Source organism: Mizuhopecten yessoensis, unplaced genomic scaffold, assembly GCF_002113885.1.
Source record: "Mizuhopecten yessoensis strain PY_sf001 unplaced genomic scaffold, ASM211388v2 scaffold10647, whole genome shotgun sequence".
Classification (NCBI taxonomy): domain Eukaryota; kingdom Metazoa; phylum Mollusca; class Bivalvia; order Pectinida; family Pectinidae; genus Mizuhopecten; species Mizuhopecten yessoensis.
Genome location: NW_018408651.1, coordinates 259,779 through 280,476, shown reverse-complemented (window position 1 = coordinate 280,476; position 20,698 = coordinate 259,779). Strand labels below are relative to the sequence as shown.

Here is a 20,698-nt window from a genome sequence, read left to right as displayed (position 1 = left end):
CCATTGTCACCCTCGGCTTCGCCTCGGGTGACAATGGTTTTCTCGGGTTGACAATATTCACTGTCACCTGCTAATGAATGTCATATTTATATAGTCTCACCCTAGGGTTGAGACGGGGGGATTCCCCTATTCCTAACAATGGCATGACGTCACTTTAACAATACAATGACGTCACGCCAACAATCTATCAACGTCACGTCAACCCTGAATTTAGCATGTAACGTTATCATTACATTGTGCATATGATACACAATAAGAGAACAGGGTAAGAGAAAAAGATTCATTCACCTCCTTGGGGGTGAGATAGTGGAATCTCAACCCTCGGGTTGAGATTCTCCTATCTCACCCCCAAGGGGGTGAAAGATTCTATTAGTCCTTACTTAGTATTTAATTTATCATATAAACAACACTATGTAATAATTATAATGAATGATACATAGCATACAAAACATACAAAATATATGCCTATCGGATCAAAAGGGGAAAGGCGGCCATAGGAAAAGGAAAGGGTGATGATGACACACAATGTTTATTATGTAGAAGCACAGTCGTAACTGATGGTCTTGATATTTAAGAGACATAATATCAAATCAGAAATATATAATGTATTATATATGTGGAAATCTGTGTGTAGCTCCGACAAACTCAGCGGTGCATTCGAATATATATACATTGGTTTGTTCATCACAATCACCACAGCCAGATAGAAGTACATCCAGAGTGAAGCGATTGTGATTAACATCAAATAATCTATCCTTGAGGGTTTTACGTGGTTCATCATACTTGTTGCAAATGAGAAAAAAATGATGTATTGTTTCATGGGCATTACCACAGGTACAAGTTGGTGATTCAAGAGGATGATCTCTGTGTAGATCAAAACCAAGATTACTTGAAAAATTTCTAAGTTGGCAAAGTAGGATGTTGTATTTTCTATCACCTGCATTGACATAGGTAAATTTTATACTTGTGTCTGGTAACATGATGTCACTTACAGCTCTTCTTAAAAGTAGTTTAAATTGATATAGTGATATGATGTTAGTCAGGTCAAACCTTGCTGCAAGTTCATTATAATCTTTAAGTGTAGACGGAATAAAGCTTTTGGCATAAGTAGTTGTTCTGCACACAGGGATTGTAAAGGATTGTCATCACCACGGTTCCCATTTTGTAAACGTGATTGACAAAGACTTACAGGGCGTGTGTCGTCGATGAAGCAGAATACGTTTCGAGTAGTCTTTGTGCAGGTCTTTCCTTTGTTCACAGGTGTAGTCTGTGTGCAGGTTTTTCCTTTGTTCACTGGTGTAGTCTGTGCGCAGGTCTTTCCTTTGTTCACTGGTGTAGTCTTTGTGCAGGTTTTTCCTTTGTTCACTGGTGTAGTCTTTGTTTAGGTCTTTCCTTTGTTCACACTAATGTAGTCTTTGTGCAGGTCTTTCCTTTGTTAACTGGTGTAGTCTTTGTGCAGGTCTTTCCTTTGTTCATACTGGTGTAGGCTGTGTGCAGGTCTTTCCTTTGTTCACTGGTGTTGTTTTTGTGCAGGTTTTTCCTTTGTTCACTGGTGTAGTCTTGTGCAGGTCTTTCCTTTGGTCACTGGTGTAGTCTTTGTGCAGGTCTTTCCTTTGTTCATACTGGTGTAGGCTGTGTGCAGGTCTTTCCTTTGTTCACTGGTGTAGTTTTTGTGCAGGTGTTTCCTTTGTTCACTGGTGTAGTCTTTGTGCAGGCCTTTCCTTTGTTCACTGGTGTAGTCTTCGTGCAGGTCTTTCCTTTGATCACTGGTGTAGTCTTCGTGCAGGTATTTCCTTTGTTCACTGGTGCAGTCTGTGTGCAGGTCTTTCCTTTGTTCACTGGTGTAGTGTTTGTGTAGGTCTTTCCTTTGTTCACTGGTGTAGTCTTTGAGCAGGTCTTTCCTTTGTTCACTGGTGTAGTCTTCGTGCAGGTCTTTCCTTTGTTCTCTGGTGTAGTCTTCGTGCAGGTATTTCCTTTGTTCACTGGTGTAGTCTGTGTGCAGGTCTTTCCTTTGTTCACTGGGGTAGTCTTTGTGCAGGTCTTTCCTTTGTTCACTGGTTGGTCTTTGTGCAGGTCTTTCCTTTGTTCACTGGTAGTCTTTGTGCAGGTCTTTCCTTTGTTCACTTGTGTAGTCTTTGTGCAGGTTTTTCCTTTGTTCACTGGTGTAGTCTTGTGCAGGTCTTTCCTTTGGTCACTGGTGTAGTCTTTGTGCAGGTCTTTCCTTTGTCCACTGGTGTAGTCTTCGTGCAGGTTTTTCCTTTGTTCACTGGTGTAGTCTTCGTGCAGGTCTTTCCTTTGTTCTCTGGTGTAGTCTTCGTGCAGGTATTTCCTTTGTTCACTGGTGCAGTCTGTGTGCAGGTCTTTCCTTTGTTCACTGGGGTAGTCTTTGTGCAGGTCTTTCCTTTGTTCACTGGTAGTCTTTGTGCAGGTCTTTCCTTTGTTCACTGGAGTAGTCTTCGTGCATGTTTTTCCTTTGTTCACTGGTGTAGTCTGTGTGCAGGTGTTTGCTTTGTTCACTGGTGTAGTCTTCGTGCAGGTCTTTCCTTTGTTCTCTGGTGTAGTCTTTGTGCAGGTCTTTCCTTTGTTCACTGGTTGGTCTTTGTGCAGGTCTTTCCTTTGTTCACTGGTAGTCTTTGTGCAGGTCTTTCCTTTGTTCACTGATGTAGTCTTTGTGCAGGTCTTTCCTTTGTTCACAGGTGTAGTCTGTGTGCAGGTTTTTCCTCTGTTCACTGGTGTAGTCTGTGCGCAGGTCTTTCCTTTGCTCACTGGTGTAGTCTTTGTGCAGGTTTTTCCTTTGTTCACTGGTGCAGTTTTTGTGCAGGTTTTTCCTTTGTTCACTGATGTATGTAGTCTTCGTGCAGGTTTTTCCTTTGTTCACTGGTGTAGTCTTCGTGCAGGTCTTTCCTTTGATCACTGGTGTAGTCTTCGTGCAGGTATTTCCTTTGTTCACTGGTGTAGTCTTTGTGCATGTCTTTCCTTTGTTCACTGTTGTAGTCTTTGTGCAGGTCTTTCCTTTGTTCACGTAGTCTTTGTGCAGGTCTTTCCTTTGTTCACTTGTGTAGTCTTTGTGCAGGTCTTTCCTTTGTTCACGTAGTCTTTGTGCAGGTCTTTCCTTTGTTCACTGGAGTAGTCTTCGTGCATGTTTTTCCTTTGTTCACTGGTGTAGTCTTTGTTTAGGTCTTTCCTTTGTTCACACTGATGTAGTATTTGTGCAGGTCTTTCCTTTGTTCACTGGTGTAGACTGTGTGCAGGTCTTTCCTTTGTTCACTGGTGTTGTCTTTGTGCAGGTCTTTCCTTTGTTCACTGGTTGGTCTTTGTGCAGGTCTTTCCTTTGTTCACTGGTGAAGTCTTTGTGCAGGTCTTTCCTTTGTTCACTGGAGTAGTCTTCGTGCATGTTTTTCCTTTGTTCACTGGTGTAGTCTGTGTGCAGGTATTTCCTTTGTTCACTGGTGTAGTCTGCGTGCAGGTATTTCCTTTGTTCACTGGTGTAGTCTGCGTGCAGGTATTTCCTTTGTTCACTGGTGTAGTCTTTGTGCATGTCTTTCCTTTGTTCACTGTTGTAGTCTTTGTGCAGGTCTTTCCTTTGTTCACACTGGTGTAGTCTGTGTGCAGGTCTTTCCTTTGTTCACTGGTGTAGTTTTTGTTTAGGTCTTTCCTTTGTTCACACTGATGTAGTCTTTGTGCAGGTCTTTCCTTTGTTCACTGGTGTCGTCTTTGTGCAGGTCTTTCCTTTGTTCACACTGGTGTAGTCTTTGTGCAGGTCTTTCCTTTGTTCAATGGTGTAGTCTTTGTGCAGGTTTTTCCTTTGTTCACTGGTGCAGTTTTTGTGCAGGTTTTTCCTTTGTTCACTGATGTAGTCTTTGTGCAGGTCTTTCCTTTGTTCTTTGTGCAGGTGTTTCCTTTGTTCACTGGTGTAGTCTTTGTTCAGGTCTTTCCTTTGTTCACTGGTGTAGTCTTTGTGCGGGTCTTTCCTTTGTTCACTGGTGTAGTCTTTGTACAGGTCTTTCCTGTGTTCACTGGTGTAGTCTTTGTGCAGGTCTTTCATTTGTTCACTGGTGTAGTCTTTGTGCAGGTCTTTACTTTGTTCACTGGTGTAGTCTTTGTGCAGGTCTTTCCTTTGTTCACTGGTGTAGTCTTCGTGCAGGTTTTTCTTTTGTTCACTGGTGTAATCTTTGTGCAGGTTTTTCCTTTGTTCACTGATGTAGTCTTTGTTTAGGTCTTTCCTTTGTTCACACTGATGTAATCTTTGTGCAGGTCTTTCCTTTGTTCACTGGTGTAGTCTTTGTGCATGTCTTTCCTTTGTTCACTGGTGTAGTCTTTGTGCATGTCTTTCCTTTGTTCACTGGTGTAGTCTTTGTGCATGTCTTTCCTTTGTTCACTGGTGTAGTCTTTGTGCAGGTTTTTCCTTTGTTCACACTGGTGTAGTCTTTGTGCAGGTTTTTCCTTTGTTCACACTGGTGTAGTCTTTGTGCAGGTCTTTCCTTTGTTCACACTGGTGTAGTCTGTGTGCAGGTCTTTCCTTTATTCACACTGGTGTAGTCTGTGTGCAGGTCTTTCCTTTATTCACACTGGTGTAGTCTGTGTGCAGGTCTTTCCTTTGTTCTCACTGGTGTAGTCTGTGTGCAGGTCTTTCCTTTGTTCTCACTGGTGTAGTCTGTGTGCAGGTCTTTCCTTTATTCACACTGGTGTAGTCTGTGTGCAGGTCTTTCCTTTGTTCACACTGGTGTAGTCTTTGTGCAGGTCTTTCCTTTGTTCACACTGGTGTAGTCTTTGTGCAGGTTTTTCCTTTGTTCACTGATGTATTCTTTGTTTAGGTCTTTCCTTTGTTCACACTGATGTAATCTTTGTGCAGGTCTTTCCTTTGTTCACTGTTGTAGTCTTTGTGCAGGTCTTTCCTTTGTTCACTTGTGTAGTCTTTGTGCAGGTCTTTCCTTTGTTCACACTGGTGTAGTCTGTGTGCAGGTCTTTCCTTTATTCACACTGGTGTAGTCTGTGTGCAGGTCTTTCCTTTATTCACACTGGTGTAGTCTGTGTGCAGGTCTTTCCTTTATTCACACTGGTGTAGTCTGTGTGCAGGTCTTTCCTTTGTTCACTGGCGTAGTCTGTGTGCAGGTCTTTCCTTTGTTCACTGGCGTAGTCTGTGTGCAGGTTTTTCCTTTGTTCACTGATGTAGTCTTTGTGCAGGTCTTTCCTTTGTTCACACTGGTGTAGTCTGTGTGCAGGTCTTTCCTTTGTTCACACTGGTGTAGTCTATATACACACTGGTGTAGTCGATGTTCACTAGTGTAGTCTATATACACACTGGTGTAGTCGATTGTAAATTACAGGTTTGTTTACACTTCGGTAATTTGCCAATGTTTATTTCATTGTGAAGATCAGCAACCAACTGAACGTCCTGCACCTACACAGTCGATACTAACAGATGGTTATTGTTATGAACTCTACATTCAAAAATGATATAATTATCAAAAAAATATACTTTCAGCCTATTAATTAATGATCAGAACGTACCAAACCTCGAGCTCCCGACAACTTATTTTATACAGAATGTACCCTGAGCTCCTGACAGCTTATTTACGATCATAATGTACCCAAAGCTCCTGACAGCTAATTTACGATCAGAATGTACCCAGAGCCTCTGACAAATAATTTACGATCAGAATGTACCCCAAGCTCCTGACAACTAATTTACGATCAGAATGTACCCCAAGCTCCTGACAGCTAATTTACGACAAGAATGTACCCCGAGCCTCTGACAGCTATTTAATGATCAGAATGTACCCCGAGCTTCTGACAGCTAATTTACGATCAGAATGTACCCCGAACTCCTGACAGCTAATTTACGATCAGAATTTACCCCGAGCTTCAAACAGCTATTTACTGATCAGAAAATACCCCGAGCTCCTGGCTTATAATTAACTATCAGACTCGGTGCTCCTCAACGTTAACTTCTTTGGTAATTTTTGGCATGCATGTCTATCCACTACATGGAAAAATACTCCTCAATGTAGTGGACGATTTAACATTTCTTAACAGGTCATAAGACAGTTACCTCCCTTGCTGCATGCTTTCACGTTAATTTCTGATTACAGTATCTCGAATAATATTTTGTAACTTTTCTTCCTTTACCTTTTTTTTCAGATAAAACTAATATGTCAAGCAAAAAGTGTCTGTTGATGTACCAATGAATCATGTCAGATAGGTCATAAAGAAGACTTGAATATGTTGATTTGTTAAAGAATATACGCATGTGTATAGATTCGATTCTAAATATTTCACACGTCCATCCATTTGGCATATTCACCGACAAATACATTTTCTTTGATACGATATTCCTAATATATGATATGTTTACCTCTTCCGTCCTTTCCTGAGACTACCGTCAATGACAAACCAAACTGCTATTGATTCATGATATATTTTTATTTCAACACATCATTACATTATTTATAGACGTAATACCTAGTTTGTGCAGTGTGATGGATTGTAACGAGGCTCACATATATTGTGATTCATTTAAGTAAAACAATCAGTAGTCATATATCGTAGCTCACCATTGTAACGTAGCTCACATTGTTATAAGTTCACCATTGTAACTAGTTCACCACTGTAACGGAGCTCACCCTTGTAACTAGCTCACTACTGTAACGGAGCTCGCCATTGTAAGGTAGCTCACCATTGTAACTAGCTCACCCTTGTAACGGAGCTCACCCTTGTAACGTAGCTCACCCTTGTAACTAGCTCACCACTGTAACGGAGCTCACCCTTGTAACTAGCTCACTACTGTAACGGAGTTCACCATTGTAAGGCAGCTCACCATTGTAACGTAGCTCACATTGTAACGGAGCTTACCATTGTAACGTAGCTCACCCTTGTAACTAGCTCACCATTGTAACGTAGCTCACCATTGTAACGTAGCTCACCCTTGTAACTAGCTCACATTGTTATTAGTTCACCCTTGTAACTAGCTCACCACTGTAACGGAGCTCACCCTTGTAACTAGCTCACTACTGTAACGTAGCTCACATTGTAATTAGCTCATCATTGTAACGTAGCTCACCACTGTAACGTAGCTCACCATTGTAATTAGCTCACCATTGTAACGTAGCTCACATTGTAACTAGCTCACCATTGTAACGTAGCTCACATTGTTACTAGCTCACCATTGTAACGTAGCTCACATTGTAACTAGCTCACCATTGTAACGTAGCTCACATTGTAACTAGCGCAACATTGTAACGTAGCTCACATTTTAACTAGCTCACCATTGTACCGTAGCTCACATTGTAACGTAGCTCACATTGTAACGTAGCTCACCCTTGTAACTAGCTCACATTGTAACGTAGCTCACCCTTGTACCTAGCTCACATTGTAACGTAGCTCACCCTTGTACCTAGCTCACATTGTAACGTAGCTCACCCTTGTACCTAGCTCACATTGTAACGTAGCTCACCATTGTAACGTATCTCACATTGTAATTAGCTCATCATTGTAACGTAGCTCACCACTGTAACGTAGCTCACCATTGTAATTAGCGCACCATTGTAACGTAGCTCACATTTTAACTAGCTCACCATTGTAACGTAGCTCACATTGTAACTAGCTCACCATTGTAACGTAGCTCACATTGTAATTAGCTCATCATTGTAATGTAGCTCACCACTGTAACGTAGCTCACCATTGCAATTAGCTCACCATTGTAACGTAGCTCACATTGTAACTAGCTCACATTGTAACGTAGCTCACCCTTGTAACTAGCTCACATTGTAACGTAGCTCACCCTTGTAACTAGCTCACATTGTAACGTAGCTCACCATTGTAACGTAGCTCATCAGTGTAACTAGCTCACCATTGTAACGTAGCTTACATTGTAACGTAGCTCACATTGTAACGTAGCTCACCATTGTAACGTAGCTCACATTGTAACTAGCTCACCATTGTAACTAGCTCACCATTGTAACGTAGCTCACATTGTAACTAGCTCACCATTGTAACGTAGCTCATATTGTAATTAGCTTACCATTGTAACGTAGCTCACATTGTAACTAGCTTACCATTGTTACGTAGCTCATCAGTGTAACTAGCTCACCATTGTAACGCAGCTTACATTGTAACGTAGCTCACATTGTAACGTAGCTCACATTGTAACGTAGCTACCATTGTAACTAGCTCACCATTGTAACGTAGCTCACCATTGTAACGTAGCTCATCAGTGTAACTAGCTCACCATTGTAACGTAGCTTACATTGTAACGTAGCTCACATTGTAACGTAGCTCACCATTGTAACGTAGCTCACATTGTAACTAGCTCACCATTGTAACGTAGCTCACATTGTAACTAGCTCACCATTGTAACGTAGCTCACATTGTAACTTAGCCCACCATTGTAACTAGCCCACCATTGTAACTAGCTCACCATTGTAACAGAGCTCACCCTTGTAACTAGCTCACCATTGTAACGTAGCTCACATTGTAACGTAGCTCACCATTGTAACGTAGCTCACCACTGTAACGGAGCTCACCCTTGTAACTAGCTCACCATTGTAATTAGCTCACCATTGTAACGTAGCTCACCATTGTAACGTAGCTCACCACTGTAACGAAGCTCACCACTGTAACGTAGCTTACCATTGTAACGTAGCTCACATTGTAATTAGCTCACCATTGTAACGTAGCTCACCATTGTAACGTAGCCCGATAGAAACTAGTACATATCGTATAACTATTCTCACCACTGTAACGTAGCTCACCATTGTAACGTAGCTCATATTGTAACTAGGTCACCATTGTAACGTAGCTCACATTGTAACGTAGCTCATATTGTAACTAGCTCACCATTGTAATTAGCTCATCAGTGTAACGTAGCTCACATTGTAACGTAGTTCACATTGTAACGTAGCTCACCACTGTAACGAAGCTCACCACTGTAACGTAGCTTACCATTGTAACGTAGCTCACATTGTAATTAGCTCACCATTGTAATTAGCTCATCAGTGTAACGTAGCTCACATTGTAACGTAGCTCACCACTGTAACGTAGCTCACATATAATGCAATTCGTATATCACAAATGAACTTCAACGTGAAATCTATCAATCTATATATCTATCTATCTTTATCTATCTATCTTCGATCTATGATGTCAATAATCGGCATTGCATCTTGTAAGTTAATTTGGGGTGTGACCTGAGATTTCAAATCTTCTAACCACACAAAAACTATTTCGTATGCGTTTTTTCTGACAGTAAAGCCTTGGGAGTTGTGTGGTTACCAATCAGGGAAAATCCCCGAATATTCTGCATAGCACAGAAATATCCATTACTGATATCTTTAACTATTTGTATCACCTGATTCGAAAATTCCATTTGTATCTCTTTTGTTTGTGTGTATTTGGATCAATTAGACAAAAAACAAAAAAATCATTTAAGACATGCAAAGGAAAGCGTTAGTTTATAACCGGTTCATTTTTGTATGACAATCTAAACCGGAACAACCTTGAAACAACAATTGTAATTAATCTAAATTGACATAAAAATCTCCATGGCAAGCATCCTTAACATGGAGACGTCATCATTCGTATAGATTTGCATGGGGATATTATTTATCAGCGTCAATATGAACCAGTATAACCATAACCAAGTAGAAACGTGTTTTCCATCAAATTGTGCTAAACGAAAGTGGTTTAAACTATAGCCTGCAATAAGATAACCAAATCGTCCTAATATCTTCATGGCATAGTCAATATAAAACCCAAATCCATGGTTGCTGAATTTTATATGTATTATGATAAATTAAGAAGTTAATCCTCACTTCAATTCAAGGTAAGTGGACATTGGCATTTTGACTAATTACAAATTACCCTTTGCTATGATGCACCAACGATCCGGTTTGAGTGAAAAATAAATACATGTTTTATTGTTAAAATGAAGTGAATGGGTATCTACCGAGAAGATGGAGCTCAATAGGAGATTTTATAATGGAGAAAAAGTTTCACATACTGAAAAAACCCCCATAAAAATGCTAAAAAGTCCGCGTATTAGCATACGAGGTAACAAATGTATAACTTGACCCGATAAAAAAACACGAAATAAATCCAAAATAGTCTTAAATGTGATAAATTTATACAACCAATATAAAAAGTACATGTATGTTATAAATGGATTTTTTTCCATGCATTTTCTGACTATTAATATTTGTTGTATATACATACAATGTAAAAGTAAACATTGGGAACAAAACAAGCATCTGTTAACTCTTCACAAGCCTCCTGTTATTATTAGCAGACAGATACATGTAGCGACGTGATCTGTTATTATTAGCAGACAGATACATGTAGCGACGTGATCTGTTATTGTTAGCAGACAGATAGCGACCTCATTTGGTATTGTTAGCAGACAGATAGCGATATGATTTGGTATTATTAGCAGACAGATAGCGAAGTCATTTGATATTGTTAGCAGACAGATAGCGACGTGATCTGTTATTGTTAGCAGACAGATAGCGAAGTCATTTGGTATTATTAGCAGACAGATAGCGAAGTCATTTGGTATTATTAGCAGACAGATAGCGATATGATTTGGTATTATTAGAAGACAGATAGCGACGTGATCTGTTATTGTTAGCAGACAGATAGCGAAGTCATTTGGTATTATTAGCAGACAGATAGCGAAGTCATTTGGTATTATTAGCAGACAGATAGCGATATGATTTGGTATTATTAGAAGACAGATAGCGACGTGATCTGTTATTGTTAGCAGACAGATAGCGAAGTCATTTGGTATTATTAGCAGACAGATAGCGAAGTCATTTGGTATTATTAGCAGACAGATAGCGATATGATTTGGTATTATTAGAAGACAGATAGCGACGTGATCTGTTATTGTTAGCAGACAGATAGCGAAGTCATTTGGTATTATTAGCAGACAGATAGCGAAGTCATTTGGTATTATTAGCAGACAGATAGCGATATGATTTGGTATTATTAGAAGACAGATAGCGACGTGATCTGTTATTGTTAGCAGACAGATAGCGAAGTCATTTGGTATTATTAGCAGACAGATAGCGAAGTCATTTGGTATTATTAGCAGACAGATAGCGATATGATTTGGTATTATTAGAAGACAGATAGCGACGTGATCTGTTATTGTTAGCAGACAGATAGCGACGTCATTTGGTATTATTAGCAGACAGATAGCGATATGATTTGGTATTATTAGCAGACAGAGAGCGACGTGATCTGTTATTGTTAGCAGACTGATAGCGACTTGATCTGGTATTATTAGCAGACAGATAGCGACGTCATTTGGTATTATTAGCAGACAGATAGCGATATGATTTGTTATTATTAGCAGACAGATAGCGACGTGATTTGGTATTATTAGCAGACAGATAGCAACGTGATTTGGTATTATTAGCAGACAGATAGCGACGTGATTTGGTATTATTAGCAGACAGATAGCGACGTGATTTGGTATTATTAGCAGACAGATAGCAACGTGATTTGGTATTATTAGCAGACAGATAGCGACGTGATTTGGTATTATTAGCAGACAGATAGCGACGTGATTTGGTATTATTAGCAGACAGATAGCGACGTGATTTGGTATTATAAGCAGACAGATAGCGACGTGATTTGGTATTATAAGCAGACAGATAGCGACGTGATTTGGTATTATTAGCAGACAGATAGCAACGTGATTTGGTATTATTAGCAGACAGATAGCAACGTGATTTGGTATTATTAGCAGACAGATAGCGACGTGATTTGGTATTATTAGCAGACAGATAGCGACGTGATTTGGTATTATAAGCAGACAGATAGCGACGTGATTTGGTATTATAAGCAGACAGATAGCGACGTGATTTGGTATTATTAGCAGACAGATAGCGACGTGATTTGGTATTATTAGCAGACAGATAGCAACGTGATTTGGTATTATTAGCAGACAGATAGCAACGTGATTTGGTATTATTAGCAGACAGATAGCGATATGATTTGTTATTATTAGCAGACAGATAGCGACATGATTTGGTATTATTAGCAGACAGATAGCAACGTGATTTGGTATTATTAGCAGACAGATAGCGACGTGATTTGGTATTATTAGCAGACAGATAGCGACGTGATTTGGTATTATAAGCAGACAGATAGCGACGTGATTTGGTATTATAAGCAGACAGATAGCGACGTGATTTGGTATTATTAGCAGACAGATAGCAACGTGATTTGGTATTATTAGCAGACAGATAGCAACGTGATTTGGTATTATTAGCAGACAGATAGCGACGTGATTTGGTATTATTAGCAGACAGATAGCGACGTGATTTGGTATTATTAGCAGACAGATAGCGACGTGATTTGGTATTATTAGCAGACAGATAGCGACGTGATTTGGTATTATAAGCAGACAGATAGCGACGTGATTTGGTATTATAAGCAGACAGATAGCGACGTGATTTGGTATTATAAGCAGACAGATAGCAACGTGATTTGGTATTATTAGCAGACAGATAGCAACGTGATTTGGTATTATTAGCAGACAGATAGCGACGTGATTTGGTATTATTAGCAGACAGATAGCGACGTGATTTGGTATTATTAGCAGACAGATAGCGACGTGATTTGGTATTATAAGCAGACAGATAGCGACGTGATTTGGTATTATAAGCAGACAGATAGCGACGTGATTTGGTATTATAAGCAGACAGATAGCAACGTGATTTGGTATTATTAGCAGACAGATAGCAACGTGATTTGGTATTATTAGCAGACAGATAGCGATATGATTTGTTATTATTAGCAGACAGATAGCGACGTGATTTGGTATTATTAGCAGACAGATAGCAACGTGATTTGGTATTATTAGCAGACAGATAGCGACGTGATTTGGTATTATTAGCAGACAGATAGCGACGTGATTTGGTATTATTAGCAGACAGATAGCGACGTGATTTGGTATTATTAGCAGACAGATAGCAACGTGATTTGGTATTATTAGCAGACAGATAGCAACGTGATTTGGTATTATTAGCAGACAGATAGCGACGTGATTTGGTATTATTAGCAGACAGATAGCGACGTGATTTGGTATTATTAGCAGACAGATAGCGACGTGATTTGGTATTATAAGCAGACAGATAGCGACGTGATTTGGTATTATAAGCAGACAGATAGCGACGTGATTTGGTATTATTAGCAGACAGATAGCAACGTGATTTGGTATTATTAGCAGACAGATAGCGACGTGATTTGGTATTATTAGCAGACAGATAGCGACGTGATTTGGTATTATAAGCAGACAGATAGCGACGTGATTTGGTATTATAAGCAGACAGATAGCGACGTGATTTGGTATTATAAGCAGACAGATAGCAACGTGATTTGGTATTATTAGCAGACAGATAGCAACGTGATTTGGTATTATTAGCAGACAGATAGCGATATGATTTGTTATTATTAGCAGACAGATAGCGACATGATTTGGTATTATTAGCAGACAGATAGCAACGTGATTTGGTATTATTAGCAGACAGATAGCGACGTGATTTGGTATTATTAGCAGACAGATAGCGACGTGATTTGGTATTATTAGCAGACAGATAGCAACGTGATTTGGTATTATTAGCAGACAGATAGCGACGTGATTTGGTATTATTAGCAGACAGATAGCGACGTGATTTGGTATTATTAGCAGACAGATAGCAACGTGATTTGGTATTATTAGCAGACAGATAGCGACGTGATTTGGTATTATTAGCAGACAGATAGCGACGTGATTTGGTATTATAAGCAGACAGATAGCGACGTGATTTGGTATTATAAGCAGACAGATAGCGACGTGATTTGGTATTATAAGCAGACAGATAGCAACGTGATTTGGTATTATTAGCAGACAGATAGCAACGTGATTTGGTATTATTAGCAGACAGATAGCGACGTGATTTGGTATTATAAGCAGACAGATAGCGACGTGATTTGGAATTATAAGCAGACAGAGAGAGACGCAATCTGGTATTATTATTTGCAGACAGAGAGCAACTTGATTTGAAATTGATAACGCCAGAAAGCGACGTAACAGGATTTTCCAAACAGATAGGTGAATACATCCAACATTAATATCGATATCCAGTTATTTAACAAACTACCAAGATCACGTCTAGAATTAGCAGTAGAGATCAAAACGTTTAACTGAACTGAATTTTCCTCATTTATACTGATTCGATTTAATTGTACAGCAAGGTTATATAACATTATCTAAAATAAATACGAAAAATAATGTATTCAAAGCAACACAACTGAATTAAAGTGGTTTGACGTCGTTAGTTAAACGGACGCTTTTTATATACGGATTTTGACAACAATATGAATGTTTAAGAACAACTTTAATAAAGGGCAAGATCCAGAAAGATTATTTCAATATGTAAGCAACAAAAACAAACGTATAAATCATAATGCAGGTTAATTAATGGTAGATTAAAGAAAATCGCTCAACGTTGTAAACAACATGTAAATACAATTTCGTTGTATTTTGTACACATGAACGTTTATCGAAATGAGGGAAAGATGAGATTCAATACATTATATACATGTACTATTTGTAGACGAAGTAGAAAATAGAAACAATTACATATGTATAACTATTCCCGATAGAAACTAGTACATATCGTATAACTGTTCCCGATAGAAACTAGTACATATCGTATAACTATTCCCGGTAGAAACTAGTACATATCGTATAACTATTCCCGATAGAAACTATTACATGTCGTATAACTACTCCCGATAGAAACTAGTACATATCGTATAACTATTCCCGGTAGAAACTAGTACATAGCGTATAACTATTCCCGATAGAACCTATTACATATCTTATAACTATTCCCGATAGAAACTATTACATATCGGATAACTACTCCCGATAGAAACTAGTACATATCGTATAACTATTCCCGATAGAACCTATTACATATCTTATAACTATTCCCGATAGAAACTATTACATATCGGATAACTACTCCCGATAGAAACTAGTACATATCGTATAACTATTCCCGATAGAAACTATTACATATCGTATAACGGTTCCCGATAGAACCTATTACATATCGTATAACTATTCCCGATAGAAACTATTACATATCGTATAACTATTCCCGATAGAAACTATTACATATCGTATAACTACTCCCGATAGAAACTAGTACATATCGTATAACTATTCCCGGTAGAAACTAGTACATATCGTATAACTATTCCCGATAGAACCTATTACATATCTTATAACTATTCCCGATAGAAACTATTACATATCGTATAACTATTCTCGATAGAAACTAGTACATATCGTATAACTATTCCCGATAGAAACTAGTACATATCGTGTAACTATTCCCGAGTATTTGAGGATGTTTTGTCTGGGAATGACTTTCTTACAGTTATCGTTATAGACATATTTGTGTTTACCCGAGTAGGAAGCAAACGAACAAAGAAAATATCTTGTTTGAGAGAAACTTAATAGCACGCAATATAAAACAGTTCACTCGTGTAACGTATTTATGATAAAATATTGTGAAATTACAAATCCATGTTTTATATATTAATTAGAGTACTTTGTATAAATGAAAATTTCAATGTTTAATATATTTATTATAGACTTTGTTTAAATACAAATTTCTTTGTTTAATTTATCAATTAAAGCACTTATAGTATAAAAACAAATCATTATGTGTTTTTGTATTATTTATAGTTCGTTCCTCGTATAAATACAAAGCACTATGATTAATATATTATTTACAACAATTATCTATGATTAATATATTGACTATAGCATGTTATAGAAACATAAATACGTTAAATATGTTAATTAAAAGACAAAGCTTTGTAAGATCAATCAAATGATATATACAAAGCACTGACTTTAGGAGCACACAGCACGAGTACAGATCTGTGACAAGTAGTAAAGGGCACACAGCACGAGTACAGATCTGTGACAAGTAGTAAAGGGCACACAGCACGAGTACAGATCTGTGACAAGTAGTAAAGGGCACACAGCACGAGTACAGATCTGTGACAAGTAGTAAAGGGCACACAGCACGAGTACAGATCTGTGACAAGTAGTAAAGGGCACACAGCACGAGTACAGATCTGTGACAAGTAGTAAAGGGCACACAGCACGAGTACAGATCTGTGACAAGTAGTAAAGGGCACACAGCACGAGTACAGATCTGTGACAAGTAGTAAAGGGCACACAGCACGAGTACAGATCTGTGACAAGTAGTAAAGGAGATAACACTCTTAAACAAATAGAAAACAAAGAATATATCTGTCCTCACTGTATACAATTGAAAGTCTCAAAAGTAAATTAATCTAACTAATAAGAGGAAGTCAACATCAGATGGCGTTATACCCATGCAAGTTTGTGGAATAAGAACATTATCAAAGTGTTCCTGCAATGTTTATCATGCAGATCTAACATTTCTCGTGTGATCTAAAATACCTTAAAATGATAGTAAGCCAGTTGGTGACGACTTCATTCATAGAAAGAAAGTTTAACTGCTATTTTGGGAGAATAGAAAAAAGGTTTGCAGAGCAATGGAAAAGCAGTTTTAAATGAAAAGCACACAAGAAAATTCGAAAACAATCACGTTATACATTTTTACATTAACTTGTGTAAAACATGGTAACAAAAAAAACGTGCTTTGGTGCTAGCAAAAAACAACAACTTAACAGTCGACTCAGATAAACAAAATATATAGGTACTTAACAGTTTACCTATAAACAAATTATATAGGTACTTAACAGTTTACCTATAAACAAAACTATGGTACATGTATCTTCAATCATTTCAGTTGAATAAAACTATGTGAAATTAACAGTCAACTCAGGTATATAAAACTATAGACATTTAAATCAACTGTGTAAAAATATCATAAGTGCTTAACAGTCAACTCGTGTTTACTGATAATACTGATAACATTTTAAAACAAATTTATTTAATTCATTTTGTGCATACCTTATGCATAATTCGCATAAAAATTTGAAGCGTGAACATCAGGTACATGCATTTCCAACAGGCAGCATACTCTATTTGGTCATTTGCAGCAGTAAAACACAATATGTCATCAAAAGTACCTCTACAGTAATTTACAGTACCTCTACAGTAATACACAATACGTCATTTACAGTACTTCTACAGTAATACACAATACGTCATTTACAGTACTTCTACAGTAATACACAATACGTCATTTACAGTACTTCTACAGTAATACACCATACGTCATTTACAGTACTTCTACAGTAATACACAATACGTCATTTATAGTACTTCTACAGTAAAACACAATACGTCATTTACAGTACCTCTACAGTAATACACAATACGTCAGTTATAGTACTTCTACAGTAAAACACAATAAGTCATTTACAGTACCTCTACAGTAATACAAAATACGTCATTTACAGTACCTCTACAGTAATACAAAATACGTCATTTACAGTACCTCTACAGTAATACAAAATACGTCATTTACAGTACCTCTACAGTAATGCACAATGCGTCATTTACAGTACCTCTACAGTAATTTACAGTACTTATACAGTAATACACAATACGTCATCTATAGTACTTCTACAGTAAAACACAATAAGTCATTTACAGTACTTCTACAGTAAAACACAATAAGTCATTTACAGTACTTCTACAGTAATACACAATACGTCATTTACAGTACCTCTACAGTAATACACAATGCGTCATTTACAGTACCTCTACAGTAATTTACAGTACTTCTACAGTAATACACAATACGTCATTTACAGTACCTCTACAGTAATACACAATACGTCATTTACAGTACTTCTACAGTAATACACAATACGTCATTTACAGTACCTCTACAGTAATACACAATACGTCATTTACAGTACTTCTACAGTATTCTGAAGTTAAACCAGTTTTTCACACACTATTTATGATTACAATGTTGAGAAGTTCATAATTTGTTTTCGCAAACAGTCAAAAATATGAACCAAGAGAAAAAAAGGAACAAATTGTAACATAGGATATAAACATTGTCATGTGTTACAGCATTACTTGTCATGTAAACTACAACAGTTCCCGACATGTATAAATATTTCCCGACATGTATAAATATTTCCCGACATGTATAAATATTTCCCGACATGTATAATTGTTTACAGATGACCTGATATGTTGATCCATTAGGAGAGTTCCTTGCATCTTTTTTTGAAAATAAAACACTTTCGATGAACATCGCAAAAAAGGAATATACTGATGTCTTATCTCGAGCACATGGGTAAATACTCTTTGAATGTCGGGAAAATGTCGTGTTTACATCCTAAATCGAATAAATGACAGCATTTCAGCTTCTGTATAAATCGAAACGCACTGTAATTAAAATTAATATTTTTTCGGTTAAGTTTATATGAAAGAAATAATAATTGATGTATTTGGTACATGCATATATTGCTTAATCGAGTGTTTACATTTTGAAATAAAAATATATTTAAAAACAATATACACAGATTTCGATACACATTATACTTATACTTTTGTAGAAATCCTTTACTTATACTTCTGTAAAAATCCTTCACCTAAATTTCTGTAGAAATCCTTTACTTATACTTTTGTTGAAATCCTTTACTTATAGTTTTGTAGAAATCCTTCACCTACATTTTTGTAGAAATCCTTTACTTATAGTTTTGTAGAAATCCTTTACTTATAGTTTTGTAGAAATCCTTTGTGAAAGACCTTGAACCGTTCCAGCATATCCGCAAGTTGTTCAACAGTAGGAAGAATCGTGGTCCTGTCAATTATAAGAGAATTGTAAAATTTTATCTGCGATTGGGTGTCTGCAATATCTGTCACATCGCAGGTCAGATCATTCTTAAGGTACTGGAATAAGTAACACAGAAAACTTCACCACATTAGTTACAGATGAGAACACCTAAATTCAACACAATAGAACAACTGAAAGCGTGGCTTCACATTAACAAAGGAAAAGGCACAATTAACTCTCCAACACGCTGTTGTGTTTAGAAGGGATACTTGTGTTATCTGCTATAAATAAGACACTTATCGAATGCAGGATCATATTACGGTCAGCAAAAAATGTAATACACCAGCCCAGTAGGAATATGTAGGACACTACAATGCAACAATGTATGACTCAACTCTTTGGAGAATACGTACGTCATCACTGATCTTAAACACTCATGCAATGAGAATATGTAAGTCATCATCAATCGATCACACGCGTACAGTGAGAATGTGTAGGTCATTAGCGATATATGATACACGTGTATTGAAAGTATGTAGATCACCGATGATCTAAGACACACGTGTGGTGAGAACATGTAGGTCATCACTGATCTTAGACACACATGCAGTGAGAATGTATAGGTCCAAAGCAGTCTAATACACACGTATAGTGAACATGGCTTCATTTGGAAGTAGGTCATAATAACGAGTTAATGTCTTTTGCACCGATTAAATTGTCTCCAGTAGAAATTCTGGTTATGTACTCTATCTATAAACAGGACAAATCTTTGTAACATATACTTACAACAAACACAGGAAGCGTAAAGTCATCTGTTTGGCGTTTAATCCATATTGCAAAGACGGTATGCTACTGCCGAGAAAGCGCAGCTTAATGATAATAAAATTAATGTACGCAAGTGATAGATAATGTAATGAGATGACATTAACAGAAATGTACGCAAGTGATAGATAATGCAATAAAGACGGTATGCTACTGCCGAGAAAGCGCAGCTTAATGATAATAAAATTAATGTACGCAAGTGATAATGTAATGAGATGACATTAACAGAAATGTCCGCAAGTGATAGATAATGTAATGAGATGACATTAACAGAAATGTCCGCAAGTGATAGATAATGCAATGATATGACACTAACAGAAATTTACGCAAGTGATAGATAAGGCAATGAGATGACACTAATAGAAATGTACGCCAGTGATAGATAATCCAATGAGATGACACTAAAAGAAATGTCCGCAAGTGATAGATAATGAAATGAGATGACATTAACAGAAATGTACTCAAGTGATAGATAATGCAATGATATGACACTAACAGAAATGTACGCAAGTGATAGATAATGCAATGAGATGAAACTAATAGAAATGTACGCAAGTGATAGATAATGCAATGAGATGACACTAACAGAAATGTACGCAAGCAATAGATAATGCAATGAGATGACACTAACAGAAATGTACGCAAGTGATAGATAATGCAATGAGATGACACTAACAGAAATGTACGAAAGTAATAGATAATGCAATGAGATGACACTAACAGAAACGTACGCAAGTGTTAGTTAATGCAATGAGATGACACTAACAGAAATGTACGTAAGTGATAGATAATGCGATGATATAACATTAACAGAAATGTACGTAAGTGATAGATAATGCATTGAGATGACATAAACAGAAATGTACGCAAGTGATAGATAATGCAATGAGATGACATTAACAGAAATGTACGCAAGTGATAGATAATGCAATGATATAATATTAACAGAAATGTACGCAAGTGATAGATAATGCAATGAGATGACATTATCAGAAATGTACGCAAGTGATAGATAATGCAATCAGATGACATTAACAGAAATGTACGTAAGTGATAGATAATGCAATGAGATGACA

At 37.4% G+C, this 20,698-nt stretch overlaps 3 protein-coding genes across 7 annotated transcripts in view; all 3 read right to left on the bottom strand.

Moving 5' to 3' along the window:
* Positions 1 to 1,617: 1,617 nt before the first annotated feature.
* LOC110461653 (sialidase-like) lies at positions 1,618 to 3,141 on the bottom strand. Its single transcript, XM_021515214.1, has 2 exons — positions 3,055 to 3,141; positions 1,618 to 2,703 (listed from the first exon to the last, which is right to left on the bottom strand). The coding sequence occupies exons 1-2, from the start codon at positions 3,139 to 3,141 to the stop codon at positions 1,618 to 1,620; spliced, it is 1,173 nt and encodes a 390-aa protein (XP_021370889.1).
* A 520-nt stretch (positions 3,142 to 3,661) lies between these two features.
* Positions 3,662 to 6,066, bottom strand: LOC110461652 (DNA topoisomerase 1-like). The gene is made up of 3 exons (XM_021515213.1): positions 6,053 to 6,066; positions 5,056 to 5,212; positions 3,662 to 4,234 (listed from the first exon to the last, which is right to left on the bottom strand). Exons 1-3 carry the CDS (start codon positions 6,064 to 6,066, stop codon positions 3,662 to 3,664), a joined length of 744 nt encoding a protein of 247 aa, XP_021370888.1.
* A 9,609-nt stretch (positions 6,067 to 15,675) lies between these two features.
* The window catches only part of LOC110461645 (alanine aminotransferase 1-like), a 60,659-nt gene continuing 55,636 nt past the window's right edge, over positions 15,676 to 20,698 (bottom strand). Inside the window, exons 13-14 of one of the 5 annotated variants that reach the window (XR_002464161.1) lie at positions 17,789 to 18,827; positions 15,676 to 17,536 (exon numbers count right to left, since the gene is read on the bottom strand). Coding sequence is in view for 1 of the 5 variants with exons in the window: in XM_021515202.1 (XP_021370877.1) it covers positions 18,737 to 18,827 (91 nt within the window). In the remaining 4 variants the exon portion in view is untranslated. The other 4 variants (XR_002464163.1, XR_002464160.1, XR_002464162.1 and 1 more) reach the window with 4 other exon arrangements.